This window comes from Stylophora pistillata, chromosome 1 (genome assembly GCF_964205215.1).
Source record: "Stylophora pistillata chromosome 1, jaStyPist1.2, whole genome shotgun sequence".
Lineage (NCBI taxonomy): Eukaryota > Metazoa > Cnidaria > Anthozoa > Scleractinia > Pocilloporidae > Stylophora > Stylophora pistillata.
Window position 1 is genome coordinate 32,329,036 of NC_142519.1, and position 23,155 is coordinate 32,352,190.

Here is a 23,155-nt window from a genome sequence, read left to right on the forward strand (position 1 = left end):
GTTAGCAACCCTCACCGGATGAAATATTGATTTGTAACAAAACCCCTCTCGAATAAAAAAAAATTGCATCATACGTACGTATATCGGTTTGAGTAATTAACCTCGACAGCTTGGAGGTGTCCCAAACGGACGGGAAAACTCTAGAAAACATGAGATCATGCTTATTTGAGTAAAATTTGTTATTATAGCCACATCATTTACAAAATGTCGTCAACCACAAAAATCAGGGTGGCCAGCCTATTCTTAAGGGTGACAATGTGGATCATCTAATAGTTAATTTTTGAATTTGATTTATGACACTGTTTTTCTAAATATCTCAGCAACAGCTCTAAGTGATATCATGCATCAACGAAGTAACAAAAAAATGTCCAACGTTCTCACAGTTTGTAAGTTTTAGAATAACCGCTTGATTTCAATTTTTTTATTATTTGCTTTTCTATTCTTATTTTTTTCATTTATTTTTTTGCGGCGTACAAATATTTTGAATCAAATTGAAAGAATCGCAAAGCGAAGAAGAAAACAGGACCTATTCAATATATTAGAAATAAGAGGCGAGAACGAAGAAACAATTTCAAGCGGTATTGGATGGTTATCAACAACCATCTCTTTCTTTTAAGGCGAGGGTATTTTCGGAAGTTTAATCGCTTCTACATGCAGCACAAGAAACTCTTTGAGTTGCAACAATGCTCTCAACTTGTATTATATAGGAGCTGTTAACAGTTGAAATATACGATTTCAAAATAACGGTCCAACTTTCCCAACGAGTATTGTTTAATTCACATAAACTTGACTTGCATACTTAGAGAGTTATTTTTGTATGTTTTCTTTACTCTGCTGATAGTTTATAAAGTCAGTTCAGTGCGTTACACTAAAGATAAACAATACACTATTTACAATAACCTGATTACAGGAAGTTACTTGAAATAAACTACTTACGATACAGAACTTATCAAAAGAAAAAATGAAAAACTGAAAAGAAGATATTTATAATACGTTAGATTGAATGGAATGATTACAGCACTTAAGCTATATTAAACTACCTACCATAAACTTTACTTGAACTACATATAATGAAATACTTACTCCACATCAAATACAATGCAATTCTGCTTACAGAATTCTCTCTATTAGCTACTTATGAAAAAAAAAATAATAATAACAGTATAAGCATTCACCCACACACTTCACAACATACAGCTGACCTTGATTTGTTCAGACTCTTAAATAAGTATATATATTTAATTTAGGGTCAGTATCTATTACTCCTAGTGAAAGTCCTTCATATCGACAGTTATTTTCAATTTCATACTTACACGGAATCTTATATTTAAATCCCCGAATTCCGGCTTCGAGTGACTTACTGTGAGAGTTATGGTTTACTTATATAATGTAAAGGAACACTGGACTATCATTTTTAATGAATAAATTTTCCGAAGTTTTTTAGACGAGTTTCTTTCTGATTAGGATTCAATGATCTGCCTCCTACCAGCTTAAGTTAACTCCACTGTATTCTGTTCATTTGAACACAACTAAGAGAATATCGGTAATCTTCGAATTCCACATCTGTTTTCATTGACTGATTTGTAACATTGATTTCAGTTAGTAAATTGGGAATTTAAAACAAAGATAATTTTCAGACAGCTCGTTAAGGAGTCTCCCTCCTTATTTCAGGAAACGCCAGCAGTATATTGTTTTCAATACGCAGACATGCGAGTACGATGCTCAAGTGTGTATTCAAATTATTGATACTGAATCTCACCGCGAAAATATACACTCTCCCACGAAGGCTTTTTAACAGGAAAGATTTTCGACCAAGCGACATACACTTACGTAAGTTAAATGAGGTCATTTTTCAAATACTCCCACGTTATAACTGCCGGACTTCGCACTCCATGGCGTGGGCTGAATTAGAATGCTTCTGATTTGTTTCAAAACCTCCATCGGGAAGGGAACTTTCATTCTACAAAAGAAAGTGAGCAATTTCTTTGCCTTTTTAAGTGGTTGTTATTAAGTATTACAAAGCTTTCGAATCTTACGTCAAAGAGTGTTGCACGGGTTCCTAATCTAACTGTTGGCGGTCTCCCACTTGCATTCCATCATGGTAGTGCCAAAGAATCTTAGCTACCAGAGTCAATTTAGTTTCCTGTTGTTCTATTTTGATGAAGGATGAAACCTAAAACATTATGCTTGCTGAGAGCAATTGTTCAGCCGTGATAGTCAGTTGGCCTGTTCTGTAACTAATGGGAGATCTTTTGGTCACGCCAAGCAAGTGAACGTTGTACTGAAAAGACCTTGCTCGTTAGCGACGGCCGAACCTTTTCAGGGAAATCACTTTTATAGCAAGAAAGAATAAGGCTCGGGCAGTTAGCTCTGAAAGACTTGAAATCACCTCGGTCTATTACCATGATATTGTCAGTAGGGTTAATAATTCTTTCATTTTCGCGTTAGATGGTGAACACTTGCTAATTGAAAGTAGAAGTTTTTTTAAGTTCTTAAGTTTGCTATCATTGAATGCCACGTGACTTGGCCCCCCCATCTATTTTTGGTGGATGACACTTAATTAAACGGTTTTTGTTAGTAACAAACCATGAGTTGGTAAACCCTATGAAGTAGCCGAATATAGAAAATCACATTTCATTTGATATGAATCAGTTGCATCTGAGCGTGATTCCTTTATGAACAATGATTACTAAAAAAAGCTGACGATTCTAAAGGGCCTTGGAGGCCTAATCGGAAAAAACATAACTATTAAGAACTATTAAGTGTTAGAATTTGGAGTTCAAGGCACTTCATTATGCATAGAAAATGTTACTATTTTAGGATATTCGGCGGTCAAGAGAAGAGCACTCTTCTTGCCTTTGAATCTATTGTTCAGGAAAGGTTAAGAGTAGAAGGGCCTTTAATTTTGAGCCCTTCCAATTCCTTCTTTTCCCTTCTGTTAAGGAGAACAACTTTCATTTGTTGGACTGGCGTGTCTCTCTTACTGTGCAAAGGGAGACTATTTACGCATTCAATGAAGTGAACTGAGGAAGTCAGTAAAGTCCGTTACCGAAGAGGAACGACGAAAAATTTCTCTTTTTTTTCTCCAATGTTGAAGTATGAGGTAACTTTCTTTATTTTTATTGAAGAAATACGTAGTCGGCTATTTTACAACTGCAGGCGGCAGAAGTGAAGTATTATTATGATGATAAATTTAACATCAACTATACTCTCGTATTTGGAGGAGGGCCTATATGTGAAAACGTTATAAAAAAGTCAAATTTCAAAGAATTTGACCGCATTTACATCAAGCTCTTAGTATTATTTAGGAATTTAAAACCCTCCCTTAGTATACAGACATAAAAAAGTACTTCATTTGGCCGAAATGTGTTTCGTTAAAGCAAAGATGCTGAACGAGAAGCTACTAAAACAGCGGAACGTAAGAGATTCACTCACTCATAAACGTAATTGCGAATAAACCGTTAGCATAACTGAGAAAATCGCCTAAGAATCTTTACTAGCAAAAAAAGAAAGTTGACTAACTACAAAGTAGGAATGCGAGAAGACATTCCGTACTTTTTGGTTACCCAGCTTTGGAAATCGAAAATCATTTTTCCTTACGTACTTGTAGGCCTTACTTCAGCTTTATATTTGTGCCTCTAAGTTATAAAAGCTTTAGATAACCGTCCAGGTTTAAAACCGGACACTGCACCAAAAAATGTATATTGCTGTGTTATTCTTGTTTTCGCAAAATACTTCCTGCTCAAGTTCTGCTCGGCTTGTCTCACGTTGTTAGAAGCTCTTCTTTCAACTTGACGGGAATAGGACCTAAAGCTCTCCTGCCATGACCTCAGGCATTATTTTCTGACGTTTACGACAAGAACTTAGCACGCCGACGACTCCTGAACTTTCCTTTTTCCTCATTGAATGTTCTCGAATGGATCGTTGTGTGTCGACACCCTCAAATCCTTCCTTGGGCAAACATGTGGACGTGATGTCATGATGCGAATAGAGCTGCAAGACCACTCAAACGAACCAACTGAAAAACGAAGCTCAGGATAATGAACACGATATTTCACGGATCGGTATATTTTATTCCGACTTGTTCAATTGCCTTGTGGATGTTTAAGTTACAAGGCTCAGCAATAGCTGTACGGTGATCAAGTTTTATCTATAGAAATCCACTTAATGAGGCAGACCTCAACCTGATGGGCTTTTCAACTTTGTTGCAGAAATGTTTGTGCAGCAAAATTGTGGTTAAAATTTATTTGATATCAAGTGTAGAAGATGTGCCATAATCCAAAATTAAAAAGAAAAATTTAATGATTTAAAATTTTATTTTCCACTTTCTGATTTTAAGGATAAAAATAATTTCCCACAAGGGGAATATCAAGAGGCTCTCCAGGGAAGCCTATTATGTTATCTTTCGTGATCGTGATAACCAATTTATAACTGATAAGGATCACCGTAATACATGAGTTGAAAGTAAAACGTGCAATAATGTAAGAAGTCTCTATTTCGGGAAATAATAGAATGGCCCCTTAAAATAAATTAAAATAGGTTGCCACGTTGACAGTCATTTGTTTCCAAACCAGTTTGTACGTTTCAGCCCTTTACCTTTTCCGGCTTGGGCTAGATTAATCTAGGAAAACCACAAATCCGCTAATAGTTGATATCAAAGGGAAAGGTGTAGTGGTTCCTATATTCGTAAACATTCAAATTAAACATTTGAAACTCAGTGATCCTTGTTAGACCGTTGGTTTGTGATAAGCCTTATCACAAACCAACGGTCTAAATCCATCTTCATGAGTTGATACTCTCATGGAACGAAAGTGTACGTGCGCTTGATAGCTTCTCACGATGACTGTTGCAATGACTTCCTTTGATACTCAACAAGTGGTACTGAAGAAAAAACGTCCAATAGATTTTGAAAACAAGAAGATTTAAAGAGGGGTGGTTTTCTATAGTTTCTCAACAGTTATGGTAATTATCTTGATTAAGGAGTAAATTGAGATTTACTTGAAGAGCAATAGATCGATAGATGATAATACATTTCATCCTGCTTAAAAGGCATACTTTTCACAAATCGCAACCTTACGTTTTTAAGACTTAAACAAAACACAGAGGTTATTTTCTTCCCAAGAGGTCAACTAACCGCGTAGAATTTTTGTGGGTAATAATTTTCCGCTATACACCCACACAACATCAATGATTCGGTTGTTTTAAAGCTACCCTGCTTTCACTGTGAGAATGAACACTCAAATCTCGGTATCCTTCGACATTCGTTACTGTTCCACGACCTTCGAGTGTAGAGGTTTTTTTCGAAGTAAAAAATGACAGGTCGGAAGCGGTAGAGCAGAAATTTGTTAATTTAAGTATCATAAAATGTTATAAGTTTGTTTTTCACTTTCATATAATGATGGGAAGTCCGTTATCGATATTCGTTGTGGGAGACAACCACTGAAAATTTAAGTAGGATCAAGTGTTTTGCCAAGGTTTAACTGCACTTATCGAATTAAAATGGAAAACTTCAAACATTGTAAAGCAAACTAAGAAAGGCCCTCTCTCAACCGCATGGTCTGTTATGCGAAAGTTCTTCTGTTTCCGTAAAGTACTTGAACATACTTGGAATACCTTCTTTAATAAAGTACTTTACTCTGTTTTCTTTTTTTTTTTTTTTTATCAGACTTATTGGGACTGCAAAAAGTAGATAAGCAGTAATTGAATTTCTGCAGGGAAGTTGCAGATTTGAACCAAGGAAAACCAATCATTTCATTCGTTATAAGATGATTAGCGAAACTTTCTCACAAGGTCACCACAAATAGATGTTTTGCAAACTTGTACATCTACAAGTGGTAGCTATTTCAATCAATTGTCCTAAGCGGCTTTGTAAATAGCTGTTCATTGCGAAAATGGATAAATTAGGGGACTTACTCAATTCCCCCCCCCCCCTCCCATCATTGGGAATGTATTCAACGACGTGTCATTTCTTCAGGGTTATGTAATGGAGCACGTCGTCTGTCCATCTAAAATGAACTTGTTTTATCCCGAACGATCGATTTCACTATTCTAGACTTCCTGCTGCCCTCTACGCCTTAGTTTGTTCACCAATGATTACATGTCACTTTTCACTTTGATTTTACAGGTGTTTTTTTTAAGCTTTTCATGGCTTTGTCAGAATATGTAGGAATGTTGAGCGATTCGATTATTGTATGGATTTTAAAAGGAAGCCCCCATCTTGCACGTAAAAGACTTTGATCCCGCTCGTTCCATGATGATTTTGGGCACCCTGTTGTGTGTAAAATGTGAACTAACGGGCGGAACCCCTAAGTGTAGCCTCTTTTGAACTAAAGTCGTTAACGATGTTATGTTTCACTATTCTTCTTTGCTGACTCTATTAGACCTCTTAAGAGTCAAGAGCAAAAAATGAAAGAAATGAAAATTGACAATTAAAGACTTGTTATGGTGATCACTTCCGAGAGGAAAGCTTTTACAATTTTTAGATGCCATAAAGGGATTTTTAAAGTTAATTCCTATGATTGATGTGGGTTAAAATATTCCGGTCTTATAAGTAATTAGGAAATTTTACTTTTTATATATACACAACACAAGTGAACACTGGTTATGAAGGTGTTATTCATCAAAGGAGTAAAACCCATGAAGAGAAGGTGGACGTCATCTTCGACGGCACACACAAACGACAGCTACGGTTGTTTTGCCATGGCATTGCTGCGTTTGAGTGTCTTACTGGTACGTTAAGGTGACTTACCTTAGAAGAAATCTTGTCGCTTGAAAACATTTACTTCGTGAGTGAACGTGACAAATTGACTGCGTTTTTCACCGACCTTGCAGTCACGTCTTGACTGGTTCGTCAGAAGTTACAACTATGTTTAAGAAACAGTTGTTGATTTTATTTTGGGGGGGAGGGAAGGGGTTGATCACTATCACTTTCTCAGACAAACTCCTTTATTTTAGAAGACTTTGACCAATATTTTCATTTAGAAAAGTTACGTTGTATTACGTTGTATTACCTTTGTTTTGTTTTTACACTCTTGTTTTTTTTTCTAAGCTGTGTTTTACTGATGTAAGTTATTTGCTCGCACTTATTGTCTACGGTGTCCTCCAGTGAACCGGATAATCCTCGACACATCTAATGAGAAGAGCATCTGACACAAACAAACGTTTAAGAACACATAGGAAAACGCCAAGGGTTATACTCAAAATGAAGTTGAAATAATTTCTTGAAATTAGTCTCACCTTCACTGAGAGACGACTTCACTCAAAATTTTCTGTCATTAATAGATATCGTCTCCATTGGTTACGGCTGATTGCGTTCGTAGCAAATGATAGTGCGCCTGATGAAGTGATTGATCTTGACTACATTTTTCCTGTCAACTTCAACTAGTCTTCAGTTGGATTAATCGGCTTAAGTTAACTTGTCTTTCATTAGACTTCGTAGCGAAAAGAAAGTAACACACTTCGTTTATTGTCAAAGTAAAGTTACCCGATGATAACGAGACATGAACACCCACGACGAAGTGCGAAGAAAAGGTCTTTAATGAATTTATTTCAGCAGTTTCTACTTTAACGTTTGTATCTCACAAGTTCAAGGCTGTATAACATTATCAGTTGTTTTTATATTTCGTTAAGGAATACGATCGGTGACAATTTAAGTGCATTCGTAATAAATATTGTCTTAGAATTGGGGTCCATTTGTCTTCTGTCACGTTGGAAGGCTATATTGCTTCAAGAGCATACTATTTGCTTTTTCATATAAACAGGCAATAACAAGCCAGACGTAGATCTATGAGACAGGGCTTTTAGCTTCAAATGCAAACTATTTGCTTAGGTCATAACCAGGGAAACCAGCCAGACACAGATATTAGACAGAGCTTCTGACCCGAGTCATCGCGCTTTCCTTGGTAACTTGAGATTGCTAGATCGAATGTTACGTTTATGGCATCAGTTTGGCTATTTGGATCATGGTGTTTCATTTTCATGTCAGGGTTCCTATTAATTGTTTTTTTTTTTTTTCTCCAAGTATTCAAAGCAGCAGGGCTCGTGGGAATAGATTCCGTGACAAAAAAATCGACTACATTTTTTAATGTCTACATTTTCGTTCAGGTCAGAGAACTTACGTCAATGCCCGAACTCATCTGGAACCGTGAGCGAAACGATAGATGTCAGTGGAATGTTCTGAATTTGTCCTTATATCTTAGAATGTTGACAATAGAAAAGTGCAGTCAGTTTTTGGTATAGTACACTTTCTTTCTTTAAAAGGAATATCAGCGAACATGGTGTTTTAATTCAGTGACCGAAAGATGTGATTTGGGATCATTAAGCTTCTTGATCGGTTGAATTTATCATACAGTCAGATTTTGGGTTAGCAACGTGAACGGGCAAGTTTGAGCCAATTCTGGGCTATGGCATGTGACCCGAATGAAGAGCGAAACCCAACGGCTTGCCCATATACCTGACATCTTGCTTTTTTCTCACTAAAACGTTTTAAAAACCGGCTTTTAGTCAGGAAATAGACGAAGCTTGGTCGGTGCAGGTGTCCTGATATTGCCCTCATTCTTTGTGTGATAAGTTTATGTTTTTGCGGACCAGAATGATGGCGAGTCACATGTAAATGCAGAAACAGAACGTACTAGTTCACTATTCAGTTATTTGATCCTTACGTTCGGTGGACTGCACGTGCTTTTTGGCTCACGCTTGGCGTCATGTCAATTGTATGTTTATTTGTTGGCGGACCTATGAAATTGCGCGGTTAAACGCACGCACCTGAATTGGTAGTACCGAACAAGTTATATATATGTATATGGATATTGGCCGAGTTTTCTTTTTGCGTTCGTATGGACCTCGACTCGACTTTGTTTCGGTCCATTAAAACGCAGTGAAATAACGGGGCTAATATCCAGCCATATTGACCGAACAAGCTTGGTCAAAAAAGGATTTATTACATAGCAAAAAGATACGAATCACGAATGACTTGTTTATTCAAGAGCCGGGAAAGAAAGCCCAACTGTGCGGTTTGTAGCACAATAAACCCATGAGGGTCGTTCATGTTTTCTTTGTTTGACCGTGTCCTCTACCGCCTTTTGCGACTTCATCGCCGACATTGTCCAAAAGTTACGAACTTTGTCAGTCCGCTCCGCGCATGTCAGTTTTTTTTCGCGCGGGATCCGAGCGAGTAATCTCGAGCGGGCAAGATGGACCCGTCTTTCCCGCTCGGGTAGGCGATCAGAACACAGGATTCACTCCATATTGCCTACGGTTGCTTCCAGAAAAATGACAATAAATGTTCTTTCCTTTTTTGACAGATCGCTTGTTTTTTCTTTGTGGTTTCCTGTATGTCTTCGAGCACAGTACAGGGGACTCCTGTAAACCCAAAATTCAGATTGACGAAAGATGGACTTTCAAGGCAACCAAGAAGTTCAAATGCCATGGATAAACTTTTCGTTGATCCTACGGCTACACTCAGGGGCAGGTTGTATTCTAGGACTGGTTATTTCCTAGAGATTTTAAAAAATGGAACTGTGCAGGCCACAATGAACAATTCGTCTGAATACAGTAAGTGAAGGTTTTAGTGTCTCCTTATGTCTCGGCCACATAGCTATGCTTCCTTCTCTACTTTGGCCCGAAAATATTGGAGCTTTTTTTTCGCAGATCAGTATGGATCTTTGGGTTGTTTTTGCGACCAGGAAAAGTTCCTCTTGACTTGAGGAAACCTTAGATTGCATGAATTTTCTTATCGACTTTACTTGGGTGAAGACTGTACCAACCTGAAGGCACCCCTGACAAAATTATAAGTGTGTCTGTCTTCCAGGGTGCCGTGTCTTATTTATTTGTGCCCACTAACATATTTTAAGAACGTAGCACGTGAATTCCAGCAATGCGACAAGTTCACGTGCACGTGACCTTTTTCGTTTTTCTTTTCAATAAGTACTTTGGAACTCTAGTTTCGGGAAGTTAGTATCTAAGTTTGTTCGTAAAGCTCGCAAAGGGTTTTGCAAAAGATTCAGAGAATTTCGAAGCGACGTGGAGCGACATAGGTAGAGAGGCTGATTTACGACGCTGTGGAACTCTAAAGAAAAAAATTAAACGTGGAATTTACACAGGGCTACAATAATTTTGTTTATATTTTCGTCTCTATGCTACTACATTATGATATTTGCCAGTAGAGATCTTTTGCAAGTTTCAAAAGAAAATTGTTCTGGCCACGTTCTTTACTAGCTTGCCATTTCCAAGTTATACGTTTGAATTGTTTCACCTCCATGTGCCTACAGTATTGCAGTCAGCCAAACTTCATCGCTTCTCTCCCGTAAATGATTCCTAAGAAGCAAAACTTTAATTTCCTCCTTTTTTACCTTTCAGCCAAACTTGAAATGCAAAGCTATAATAAAACCTTGAAGAGGTTTAAGGGAATTTTGAGCAAAAATTTCTTAGCATGTGAATTAAGAGGCAGAAAAAGAGGACGATTTATTGGAAGGGTAAGTATCAGGCGTCACTCTTTTCTTTGATAGTTATAAATTTAGGCTCAAGTAAGAGAAAATGATATGTCGTCATTTTATATTGGCCCAATCCCAATCTTTAGCAGCTTTGACATAGGGAGTATCACAATGACCTCTCGCCAAGCGCATTTATGTATAGTATTATATTTACCTAATTATTGCATTTTTCATATGCATCTATAACTTCTGCTTTTATCTGATAGTTACTGCAGCTGTTCGTTGATACAAATCTCCCTTTTCCATACCTTTGTTTCTTTAAGCTGAATAGCTTTACCGGAGGTTTAGGACTACACCTGTTTTGTTCAGATTACTAAATAACTTCAACTTTCGATAACGGTTTAAATCACCCCTTTAAATCCAACGAAAAGACTGCTAACTTCAAGCGAAAAGCACATGTTCCTATATCCCATAATACTAACGCAACAAAAATGTCCTTAGTAGGGTGGTCCCATCACAAGTCCAGTCTCACTGGGGGGCGTGATATCCTCCCACTGTGGGTCCGGGCCCGAACAACACCAAACCCCAAAATAATACACAATGGCGCGTGACAGGGACAATAAATGGAGGTCCCGTCTCACAAGCCCTTATATGTGATAAAAATTTGTGGGACGTTAAAGAACCCACACACTGTTCGAAATGAGTAGGGCACGTAGTGCCCGGTGTTGTGATCTATCTTTGTGTAGTGTCTATCAAATTGATGGGGGGTACTGCGCCTTTGAATATTGTATAGAAAGGGCGCAATATAAATAAGGAATTCATTCATTCATTCATTCATGAAGAAGACTTTCAACGGGGAAAGATTAACTCATTTCAGGGAAGATATTTGAGTGGCAATGTCGTCAATAAAAACCAAAGGATTCATTAATATTCTTTCTTTACCTCTTTCAGGGGAACCTGAGCACTGATTCTTTGTTTGTGGAGCACATGGAGGAAAACCACTACTTAACTTACAGACCTTTCAATATTCTAAATATCTATAACAACACGGGCTACCTCGCCATTAAAAGTAACGGCAAGTTTAGGAGAGTGGAACGTGCAGAAGCCGGCATGTATGCTTCACAATTTACTTTTCTACCTTTTGATATGTAAGTGGTCTACACATGTTTCAAGAGAAAACAATATATATGAGAGGGAGGTGGTTGTACTGGGGAGGACTCATATTTGAAAGAGGAAAGGAAGAGGTGTTAGCTCTCTTTAATGAGACCAAAAAAAGACGTTGCTCGATGGCTTTACATTACCACTGAAAGATACTTGCCTCGTTGGAAAACAGCAGACTAGCAATTTAAATGATAGCTGAAAGGACATTAAGTACTATCTTCGTAATAAATTTAGATCAGCAAGGTGTAACTCTAAAAAGATGGCTCGGAAGCTATATAGATTGACCTTTTCTCCTGTTCACTACAAGTGAAAACAATGTGTGAATTCGTCTCAAAGAGAGAAGGCAAGTGTTCCCTTCCCTTTCACTTTGGTGTCTTCCCCGCATGTAATGATGAGGAATTGGATAACAAGACGATATATTACGATGGTCAATGCAGGCTGCTGAGCAGCTTGACGTCCTGCGGAAGTATTATTAACTTATTCTAAGAAATAGCTATATAGTTTTTAATTTATAAGCATGCGTTATTTTAGTCTTGTTGAGAATGCTAGTGCTCACGAAGTCGAATTGCTTCCCGAAAAGACGTCCGTCACGACCGTGGATTCGTGTGTGCCCTTAATGGCAGAGTCGCATAATGTCCGAGTACATTTGGTTCTCTATTTTGGTTCTCAACAATACTCTGCAAAAAAAAAAAAAACAATTTTCAAGGCCACAGTCATGATCCATTTTAGTCGACGGTTTTCAGGAAACTTCAGACAGTTCTCGTCGGAGTCGTTAACTAAGAGAAACAAATTTTAAATGATCAAAGAAATCAAACATTTGAGGTGTCGATTAAGGTGGCTATGTTTCTGGAAAAGGTGTTCATTACCAAAACTCTCTGAAATGGTAACTTGCTGAGCCCAAATGTATAAAGGGCGGATGACGCTATTCAACGGGTGAATGGCTATCCAGCGGATACGTGATAACAAAACGTACTGCGCGGCATCTACCGGATAGAGGTTTATCCGGTGGATAACGTCATCTAATCTACAAACAACTGGAGCCTGTTGAAAATCAGGGGTTATGAGAATGAATAAATCTGAATATTTTAAATATAGTTAGGATTTGCGCCTTTTTTCCGAAAATATAGCGTTAGTGATAGTCTTTAGTCAATGGATGAGGTAAATCTTTATTTAACAGCAAACGGAAATCTGCTCATACTTCTGATTAAAAACAGATCAAGTTAAAAGAGGCATATGCAAACTTTGTCGACGATTTAGCTAGTGGCTGATTTTTATGTTATTTGGCACAAAGTGCAACTATTTATTTATTTTATGTAGCTGTTGGCTATTTAAGTGATTCTAAAGACGAAAACGATGTGTGTGCAGGTAATCATATGTTTCAATGCTGAGCCTTTTAAAAAAGAAATAGATCACCTCTAAAGGAATCTTTATAACGTAGCCACTTGCAGTCGGAGAGGTTCTGTAGTTATTCTAGGTGTGTCTGAGAATAGTAACTGTTGTTTATTTCAGAATAAAGAAAAAAAAAACCTAAGAACTGTATGCCTTTAACTTAAATAAAGCACTCCAATCAATCTATTAGTGTCTTAATCACACTAATTTGGCGCGTAAGTACCGTACTATATCCGCATTCTCTAAGACTTTTCGCTGTGACTCACTTGTATATTTCGCAAACTGTCTTTATCTGATCCTATTTAATCAAATTTCAAGTTATTTTTGTGCCAACTTGAAGCAGTAAGGAGAAAACAATGTCGGCACTTGGTTCCATAAAACGACATAACCTACCTGTAAGCATTGTGAAATTACCTACACCCCAGCACAGGGTCACTGCCTAATGCGGGCCACGGGGTGTAGAAAAAATTCATGCTGACATTGTGTCCATAGCTCAGGTATCTGTGCTCAGATCTTAATTACAAGTATGTACCATCAATCGGTTGGGGCCCATCATCCCATTCCAACCATCAGTCTGCTCTGGATCGCTTTCGCATATGCTTGCAAAGTAAAGGATTGGTGAAGTACTGAGATTGGATTAAATGGTTCTACGACAGGCGAACCTGTACAAGTTAAGCGGCACCATATTTCAATATTGTATTTAGATACCGCGGTCACCCTGTATTTAGCGGTAGGTCGCCAGAGTCCCAGGTTTGTTTCCCCTAATCCACTGTAATTTTCATCTTATTAGGTCTAAAAGGCTTGTTTGTATTCAGTGTCTTTCACCTTTTTTAAACGGTCACTTAAAGCCGCACCACTCAAATAAGAATAATCTTATAAGTAAGTTTTAATCTCCCAAAGTAAAAATAAGTAGTATTTTTTTAGCAAGAATCTTCTACAAAAACAAGCCTGAGTAACATGCTATTTTTCTACTTTGAAAGGATGCGACAATCGTTCTAAAATTTTCCTTGCAACTTCTTCAAATCGTCCTTCTTTAACAGTCACTATTTCGACACAAAATTGTTTATAATTTGTTGAAACTTAGCGACACGATCTAAAAACAAAGAACAGCGTACGTAGCTCATGGCGATAATTTTCAGGTAAAGTCAATACAGGACAGTTGTTTTTCCTCCGAAGAAAGGGTAAAGAAGCTTTGCCTTGAAGAACAGGAAAATATAAGAAAATTCGATTCTCACTCATATTTTTAATTAACACGATTAAACGTCCTCCATTCACGTTGAAAACGCCAGAGATCAAACGGCAGTCGTCAAAAAATAGCATATGGGGAAAAATTGGTATCGTGGTCATCTTTACCTTTCCCGTTTGCCGTAAACGTCATACTTAATCTCTCTGATAAAAGCCAACCAATAGCAGCAGGGCATGATGCGCAACCAGTCGACTACTTCGCCCGAAAAAGATTTGCAATCGGAATTTGATAAGTCGCAATTCACATCATCCTTGGAGACCCAGGGGGGGGGGGGGTGGGTCGATTTCAAGTTAGGGCATGAAGAGCCCCTGGGGACATTGTCTTACAGGACTAGTTCCAAACGGTCGCAGTCGTTCTGCCATCTGATTGGTGCCAGAAAATCTTTGTGTTTTTCTGCCCAATCAGAGTGAAGTGTACTTTAGAGTCCTTTCGTGTGTTTTAACACGGACATAGACTAATAGCTCAGTTACTCGCTATGTTTGTTTGGGCCGTGTGACGGAGATTTGCCTGAAGTGAAAAGTTTCAGTCTCAGCACACAATGTAAGAGAAATCGAGCAGATTGTCCGCGAAAATCGTACCGGAAATTATACTGAATACTTTCTCAGGTATCACTAGAGAACGTGTTTTAAAGTTTGCGAGGTTTGTATACAACACGATGGTTGCAGTCATTGATTTAAGCTTAAATCTTTCTAGATTTTTTGCATAATTTGCTGTGACTGAAACTTTGCCAATCCCGTGAAGTTATTTCGTCGCACGGGCCACGCAGGTATGTCGAGCAACTGGCACTTTCGCCTTCGTAGCTTTCTGCTTTTTGTGCGCGCCAAAATCTAATCTTCGCTTTGTAGTAAAGTCGTTCACAATACGGCTTCAGTTCGTGGACGACCTCCAGCAAACGCTTAGAGAAAGCTTAGTTGTGTTTCCGGTTAGCTAATTAAAATCTGAACAAAAACTTATTAACGAGAACATCGTGGGAAGGAGAGATTTGTTCATGCAGTTACCGAAGGGGTTTGAAAAAAGGTTAATCTTTCAACTGCTGCCTAGAGTGTTGAAATTCTTGAGCTAGGAAAGCCACAGATTCTCTTCTAGTCCCTTAGTCATTGTCATTTTACCTCTTCTGTCGATAGTTGAAGACCAAGTTAAATACCTTTGATCATTAGGAATCCATCCGATGCTGTTTTCAATGGGAAAAACAAAACCAAAGACGAAGAAATATTGGATGGAAAGGGCGGGTTTGCTTCATTGCAAATGTCAGCTTAATAGTACAGGGTCATCTACTCACATCTAACAAGCAAAAGTTTCCACGCTTAGCTTTTCTTTTTTTTTCAAGCGAAGATGAGATTAGATTTTGGCACGCACAGAAAGTTGCGCAAGTACCAGTTGCTCGACATACCTGCGTGGCCCGTGCGACGAAATAACTTCACGGGATTGGCGATGTTTCAGTCACAGCAAATTTATGCAAAAAATCTAGAAAGATTTAAGCTTAAATCTCGTTTAACATTTAAATGTTGTATGCAAACCTCGCAAACTTTAAAACATGTTCCCTAGTGATACCTGAGAAAGTATTCCGTATAATTTCCGGTAAGATTTTCGCAGACAATCTGATCTCTTACATTGTGTGCTGAGACTGAAACTTTTCACCTCAAGCAAATCTCCGTCGCACGGTCCAAACAAACATAGCGAGCAACTGAGAAATTAGTATTTGTCCGTGTTGCAACACACGAAAGGACTCCAAAGCACACTTCACTCTGATTGGGCAGAAAAACACAAAGATTTTCTGGCACCAATCAGATGGCAGAACGACTGCGACCGTTTGGTCGTTTGGAACTAGTCTTGCAAGACAATGTTCCCAGGGGCTCTTCATGCCCTAACTTGAAATCGACCCACAGCCCCTAGGTCTCCGAGGATGAATTCACATCGAACAGTACTAAATTATGAGACAAACTATGAAGCTTTATTTTGACTATCCATAGTACAACTGGGATTTGACGGATGCTTGTGAAAAAATATAGCTATTGGAACACTCGTGGTTTATCTCATTCTATAATAATGAAAACACTCTTAAATAAATTAAGTTGAAAGGTTAAATTAGGTTTGCAAACTATGCATACTAACCTATCCTGCTCCTAATCCAAATGTTTATCCTTAACATCACATTTGAATAATAATTGATTCACCCATCAACTGAGGTCAAGGAAGCTCAAATTTAATTAGTTTTGTTTTCTCAGGGAGCCGAGTTATATGAAAGATATTTACAAAACATAGCAAGGTCGATTCACGTTAGCAAAGCAGTCATTTGTTGCATCTTTGTTGTGGAGTAGATTGGGGGAATAAAGATCAAACGTGACTTACTTGATATTTGTCCTTATTCCTTAACTCAGGCGTAATGACATTTGCCTTGGTAATTCGTCTATGCTCAATCTTAATGTTGCAATAGTTAACGAAATCACTGTCTCACTTGATGGTTACCATTTTTTTTTCATCCTCGAAGCAAGACCGTGGCATGATAATTCGAACGACAACTACTCCCCAAACAAAATGTTTCTATTTTTCGCTCGCATTCATGGATGAAACTTAAGCGTGTATAGGACATCACCTAATTTTCTATTGTTGTTATCTAAACGTAATAAAGAAAAAATTGGATATGGTGGTGCTTTATTTCCACATGTTACCGGGCAAAAGAGGCATTTGTCTCAGCAATGGCCTCCAATAAAGGTGAAAGGATTTCACGGACGTCCTCTGAAAGAGGCTCACAAACGATTCGGAACCGAGATTGGGGAAATCAGAGTATAAGTTAAGGACAGCCGAGGCATTATCTTTATCTGTTACAAAAGACTTCCTGATAATTATCTAGTCATAAATTAATATACATAAATTAAATTATTAAAAGAGATAAATCATTTAAATTGAAAGGGAAGAATAAGGGTTCAGAGATACAAACAGTGGTGAATTTACGTGATCCTAGAAACACTTGTGTAATGAGTTTCCTTTCCAATACTTGCGACAGTAGGCCGAGGCCCCTCACATGACGGGCGCTGTCAGGTATTTGGCAGTTGAATATCCAACTGTGTCGTAACAGACTGGTAACGAGCGAGTCGTGTCACCATACGTGTTGCCGAATCTAAAACGTCGCTCTGTGAAATGAAAGAAGAAAGGGACGAGAGAATGAAAACAAGTAATCAGTCAGTCAGGTGAAATTTCAAAGAAATCACAAGAGCAAGTCAGGAGAGAGCAAAATATCACAAGTGGCAGATGAGAAATCAACAAATATACTTTGGTCTAAGTTAAGCGTCTGATTTCTTCAGAAGGTGGCTCGAATTGTTTTTATCATGAATCACAGAGGGCAGTAAAGCCAACCCAAAGTAACACAGTGATCACTTCAAACAGTTAATGGAACAAGTTAAGTGGCGAGTGTCGACTTACGTGGTATGTATCCTGTGTATTTTGGTTTCATCCCTACTTTCTTGTACAGCGTTCCGTGCTCTGCGATCAGTGGTTTCACAGTCGCCACTGGCATCCTGAAAGGATAGGCGTTCGTAATTGATTAGAGTCCAGAATACGAGCCGATTCTTTTGTTATTTGTTTTGTTTACCTGGTTACGTCAATGACTTGGGTAGCCAGGCCTTCTTGTTTCAGGCGCATTTCAAGAGAGTCCGTGAAGCCATCTTTGGTCCAGGTGGCATACCTAGTTCCCAGATCATGCTCCCTCCTCCGTGGTACATAACCTGTGTAGCCTGGTAAAGGTGCTTCGCAGAGTTTGCGATGTTCACCTTCAAGAAACGAGATACCCTTGATTAGCTCCTATCAGGGTTGTTGTGAACTAATTTCACCCCATCCTCGGAGACCCAGGGGCTGAGTCGATTTCAAGTTAGGGGATGAAGAACCCCTGGGGACATTGTCTTACAAGACTAGTTCCAAACGGTCGCAGTCGTTCTGCCATCTGATTGGTGCCAGAAAATCTTTGTGTTTTTCTGCCCAATCAGAGTGAAGTGTGCTTTAGAATCCTTTTTTGTCTTTTAACACGGATATATACTAGTAGCTCAGTTGCTCGCTATGTTTGTTTGGACCGTGCGACGGAGATTTGCTTGAGGTGAAAAGTTTCAGTCTCGGCACACAATGTAATAGAAATCGATCAGATTGTCCGCGAAAATCTTACCGGAAATTATACCGTATACTTTCGCAGGTATCACTAGAGAACGTGTTTTAAAGTTTTCGAGGTTTGTATACAACACGATGGTTGCAGTCATTGATTTGTCGCTTTAAACGTTAAACGAAATTTAAGCTTAAATCTTTCCAGATTTTTTTTCACCTGCGTGGCCCGTGCGCCGAAATAATTTCACGGGATTGGCAAAGTTTCAGTCACAGCAAATTATGCAAAAAATCTAGAAAGATTTAAGCTTAAATTTCGTTTAACGTTTAAAGCGACATATCAATGACTGCAACCATCGTGTTGTATACAAACCTCGCAAACTTTAAAACACGTTCTCTAGTGATACCTGAGAAAGTATAATTTCCGGTAAGATTTTCGCGGACAATCTGATCGATTTCTCTTACATTGTGTGCCGAGACTGAAACTTTTCACCTCAAGCAAATCTCCGTCGCACGGTCCAAACAAACATAGCGAGCAACTGAGCTACTAGTATATGTCCGTGCATAGTTAGTCGATTAACTATGGTCCGTGAAAGACACGAAAGGATTCTAAAGCACACTTCACTCTGATTGGGCAGAAAAACACAAAGATGTTCTGGCACCAATCAGATGGCAGAACGACTGCGACCGTTTGGAATTAGTCTTGTAAGACAATGTTCCCTGGGGCTCTTCATGCCCTAACTTGAAATCGACTCAGCCCCTGGGTCTCAGAGGATGATTTCACCCGGGCCTTTGTCTTTAAGATGCTAAAACTGCGAGGCATTTTGATTGATTTTTTAATACACTTTAATCAACCAATGTCAGTGGGGTTTGTACAGTCCACCCTGTGACTAGTTATTTACCAATTGCTAGTGGATATAGTTGCATAATGTGCTGTACTTACTGGGAAAGTATCCTTTAGCGTATTTAGGAGTTAGATCTGGGTAATCTGTGGGTTCTTTGTAAGTTGGTATAGGTTTTAGTTTAAGATGACTGTAGACAGTTTTTTTTAGATCATCTTTTTCTGCTCTATGAGTTTTGTCCATCTTCATGAAATCGCTGACAGCCTGCTCTGTTGCTTCTCTGTAGCGAGAACCATACAGGAATCGCATTGTGGGAACGTAACCTGAAACCAATAGCATTCAGTCATCTTGGGCTTTTACATGCGTATGTCCCCATTTTCATGTATTCAGCAAAGATGAGCTTTCGTGACTGTTCTTATTCTATTATTCAAACAAATGAAAGATATGCCTCAGCTGCATAGGCATAGGAATATATATTCCATGACTGATGCTGTTTAGTGCAGGGATGATTTGACATTTAGGGCTTGTTTATAAAATTCAGTCTTAAACTAAGCAATGAGATGTCATCGAAAAAGTTTGATTTTGTAACTTGGCTTCTTTGCCAGTATTTGTATTTCTCTAGCTAAGCAACAAGGTTAAAAACAATTGTAGGAAAGTTTCCGACTAACCTCCGTCGTGCACGAGTATTCCCGATTCTGAAATCGAAAATCTTGGACGTTGAGCATAGTGCCATTCTTCATGTTGTCGAGTAAATTCTGCATTTCCGACCCACTCCTTTCGTTTTTCTTGCTTAGAAACCGCGCGCGTTCGCTTACGATCATTTATGTGTTAGAAAGCACTAGTATCGCAGAGGTCAGTGGTTCGAATCCCGTACAGGCCTGATTTTTTTCAGGTCTGATTTTCGCTATTGCATAAATAACGCTCTCTATTGCGAGGATCGTGCATCATATGTAAAGCAACGTTTATTCAAAAAAGGCATTCAACTGTCAACACTTCAGCTTAAAAATAAATTTTAAGCCCATATCACCACACCGGCAATACTTATTTACACAGCTGTGACACACAAGAGACAAGTGCGTGGAAAAAATCCCTTGGAACGTGACATACGTTTGATTAAGATTTATGTCTGTGGGGGGTCCCGAAACATGTTCAGAAGCAGTAAGTGAAGAGTACATATGGTTCTTAAAATATATTTACGTTGTACCATGTCAAAGGCGGGATTTTGTTATCTTTATCGAGAACGTAACAAACATCATTTCAATTTTTTGATGAAAAACCGCCAAAAAGTGAATAGGTATTCGGTGGGGAGCGTTTTTGTTTGTCTTTGTTCGCCTGCCCGCTTTTCATCCCTCTGCGTTTATTTTTTTACCTAAAATAAGGGGGGGGGGAGGGTGGAAAGCTACAAAGTTAACACACACTCCACCATGATAGTACATGTATAAAGAAAAAAAAAAGGACTATTTTGTTGGCAAGTGTGCATACAAACAATAAAGTACAGGTACCTTTGAAAAGTAGTTATATTTCAAGTGCACTACATGAAATACATGAAAGCGCAATTTTTACTATATCATGACTTAACGCTTAAGGACTAAAGCTAAAATCAGTCGTGAACTAGGGAAAACTGGCCCCCACAGAATGACCATGCGCCAGTGGAAGAGTGAGTCTAATTCTCCTTGTAAGTCACCAATTGTAGCCAAACCAATATAATGGAACGGAACTTGCAAGACAAAAGCATCTCTCTGGACTTATATGAAGATTTGAGCGTGCAAAGAAATTATTTTTCATGTCTATTGTCTTTTATACTTAACCTGTGTAGTACGGAACCATGGCAGCCGTGAGTTTGTTGTCTCCATTCGGTTGAGGCAGATAAGATTGTCTTTCTCGTGGATCAGGTAAAGTCATCGGCACAAGTTTCTCATTTCGCATGTGTCTCTGCGGCGAAGTATTAAAAGAAAAGTTTGAAGATTTGGTTAACGATTTGGTTAACGATTTAACAACAAAAGGGCCGAGCTGTCGGTAAATGAATGAATTTAAACTTGACATTTGGTAACAACGTGCTTGTATATATATTCTTTTTCTAATTAAAATAATCTTGGCACCTTCGATGGAGGTCTTACAACTTCATTGAAACTTCATGACGCTTTTAAGCAAGGAGTGTTTAGGTGAAATTACACGCAAAATATTGAGCTTATTTTTGAAGAATGAGCTATTTCCAGGTAATTGAAAACACATCATAGTATTCGCTTCAAGCATAAAGGCGTTTCAGGCATAAGAACGCTTTTAAAAGATTACTAAATAATCGGTTATTCTTTTGAAGTGGTTTATACGAGCCAGTCACCATGGTGTATTCAAAGCCATTAATCTAGTGGGTTTGTTTGGTTGGAGTTGAATGAATGAAACCTTCACAACTTCTCAACTTACTGTCGTGAGTTTATCTGTGGCTATTCCATACGTGTGGCCGCATTCATTTTTCAACTGAGGGCAGTAACCGCGGTATCTGGATAGATGAAGCATAAACATATATACTCGCATTAATTTCTTGATTTACTAACTGTTTTGGTAATGGCCCACTGGCTCAAGTTTTAAGTCTAAATGCATCATAGCTTTCTTGATGAACAAAAAACCCTCAGTATGATCTAGATAGTCTTTGGCAGAAATTATCGTTTCAGCGAAGATCTCATGCACTTAAGTCAGAGGTTTTGCTCAAACATTTCAATATGTTGCTGCCGTAACCGGGAATTTCTGCAGAAATCTTTCCCTAAAACCGAACTTCATAATTTTCATTTCAGCAAGAAAGGTCCCATTTCGGAATCTCTTCTGGTCGTTTTCTATTTATTGTATTTCGAACTTTTTAATGTGAGGATTTAAGTTGTTCTTAGAAGGACCTATTTCCTTTGTGTTTACTGAATTTCCCACTTCCTCCTTTTTTGTTTTTTGGAACTTCGTGACTTTAAAACTAAATTTTCCTTTCAAGAGCTCAGTGATCGAGTGAGTGACATACATAATTATATTTCCTACCGTTAAACTCTAAAATTTTCATGCTCGCAAGGCTTCTTCAAAATTTATTGCGCAAAAGCTTCTTGTTCTTGGTGTATTCATTGATTACCTTAACTGAGTGACTGTTTTCTCAAGTTCGACTTATTGTACTTTCTACTTAAAAACAAACTACCATTCAAACGTGTTACTAGCTAAATAATCTACTTGAAGGCAGATGCTAGCACCAAACTATGATAAAATCGGCAACCATAAACATTTTTACAAACCCTGGCAAATTGCTGGCTTTGTGAGGGTTGGTTAATTCTGTGAAGCCCATTTTTGACGCGTCAAACTTCGACTGCGATTAGTAGTTTCTGTTGAATTGCTGAGCAAACTTTTTGGCTTTGGTTCGTTGTCAAGGTACACAATCTCCCGTAGGTAGACATTACCGCTGAATACGTAATTTACTGCTAAAGCACCTTAAACAAAGACAGTTGCGCTCTCCGCCAATGGGATTACTCTAGGCTCTGTTAATGGGTAAACTATGCACAAAAGGTGTCACTTACCGTCGAAGGTTATTAGTTAAGTGTTATATGGGACAGCTGTTCTGCGTTTATGCTAATTTGACAGATCCACGACACGCCAATTTCACAATAAAGGTGAAGCATCTTGCGCGTTTCTTGACATATTCGACGGGTTGAATGCGAACGAAAGGGAAAAGTTTTCTAAATGCTGGGATTACTACAAGATTGCGTTCCACTTTATCACAAAAACGTTTGATGATTTTAAACGAAGTTTACCTTTCGTTGAAAATTTTTTCATTTCCTTCCGTTTTCTAAAAACTGGCTGGAAAAGTGATAACTTATTTACTAGACATTTAATCATCTTAAAGGCGATGCGAACCATTAAAAGAAAAACCACAAAACTTGAGAAATCTAAGAGTTCATAAGAAAAAAACAACAATATTTTCAACGTTAAGTCGGCAGAGATTACTTTGTCTGGGTTCTTAAAGTCCTTAAAATACG

At 38.3% G+C, this 23,155-nt stretch overlaps 2 protein-coding genes and 1 long non-coding RNA gene across 9 annotated transcripts in view; 1 reads left to right on the plus strand and 2 right to left on the minus strand.

Moving 5' to 3' along the window:
- LOC111324429 (fibroblast growth factor 1) overlaps positions 1–13,166 on the plus strand; it is a 23,777-nt gene extending 10,611 nt beyond the window's left edge. For 2 of the 7 annotated variants that reach the window (XM_088751880.1, XM_022927987.2), the window contains 3 exons: positions 9,303–9,552; positions 10,357–10,472; positions 11,382–13,166. In XM_088751880.1, coding sequence (XP_088608006.1) covers positions 9,303–9,552; positions 10,357–10,472; positions 11,382–11,582 — 567 coding nt within the window. In that variant the 3' untranslated portion in view covers positions 11,583–13,166. Of the gene's footprint in view, positions 1–1,883; positions 1,973–3,073; positions 3,104–6,522; positions 6,730–8,040; positions 8,144–8,474; positions 9,012–9,302; positions 9,553–10,356; positions 10,473–11,381 lie in introns of those variants that run through there. The other 5 variants (XM_088751890.1, XM_088751906.1, XM_022927986.2 and 2 more) reach the window with 5 other exon arrangements.
- Positions 670–6,890, minus strand: LOC148742138 (uncharacterized). The gene is made up of 2 exons (XR_015998368.1): positions 6,749–6,890; positions 670–4,018 (listed from the first exon to the last, which is right to left on the minus strand). It is a non-coding gene; the product is annotated as an uncharacterized LOC148742138 (long non-coding RNA).
- A 2,989-nt stretch (positions 13,167–16,155) lies between the features above and the next one.
- Positions 16,156–22,650, minus strand: LOC111324432 (ciliary microtubule inner protein 2B). The gene is made up of 7 exons (XM_022927989.2): positions 22,418–22,650; positions 21,576–21,651; positions 20,963–21,086; positions 19,256–19,477; positions 17,816–17,993; positions 17,647–17,741; positions 16,156–17,357 (listed from the first exon to the last, which is right to left on the minus strand). Exons 1-7 carry the CDS (start codon positions 22,465–22,467, stop codon positions 17,245–17,247), a joined length of 858 nt encoding a protein of 285 aa, XP_022783724.1. The 5' UTR covers positions 22,468–22,650; the 3' UTR covers positions 16,156–17,244.
- Positions 22,651–23,155: the final 505 nt, after the last annotated feature.

Coding starts and splice junctions, on each gene's coding strand:
- LOC111324432 (XM_022927989.2), bottom strand. CDS start 22,467: ATGGGCTTCACAGAATTAACCAACCCTCACAAAGCCAGCAATTTGCCA. Junction 19,478..20,962: donor CATGGTTCCGTACTACACAG/GTTAAGTATAAA, acceptor TATTGGTTTCAG/GTTACGTTCCCACAATGCGA. Junction 17,994..19,255: donor CGCTAAAGGATACTTTCCCA/GTAAGTACAGCA, acceptor CGTTTCTTGAAG/GTGAACATCGCAAACTCTGC.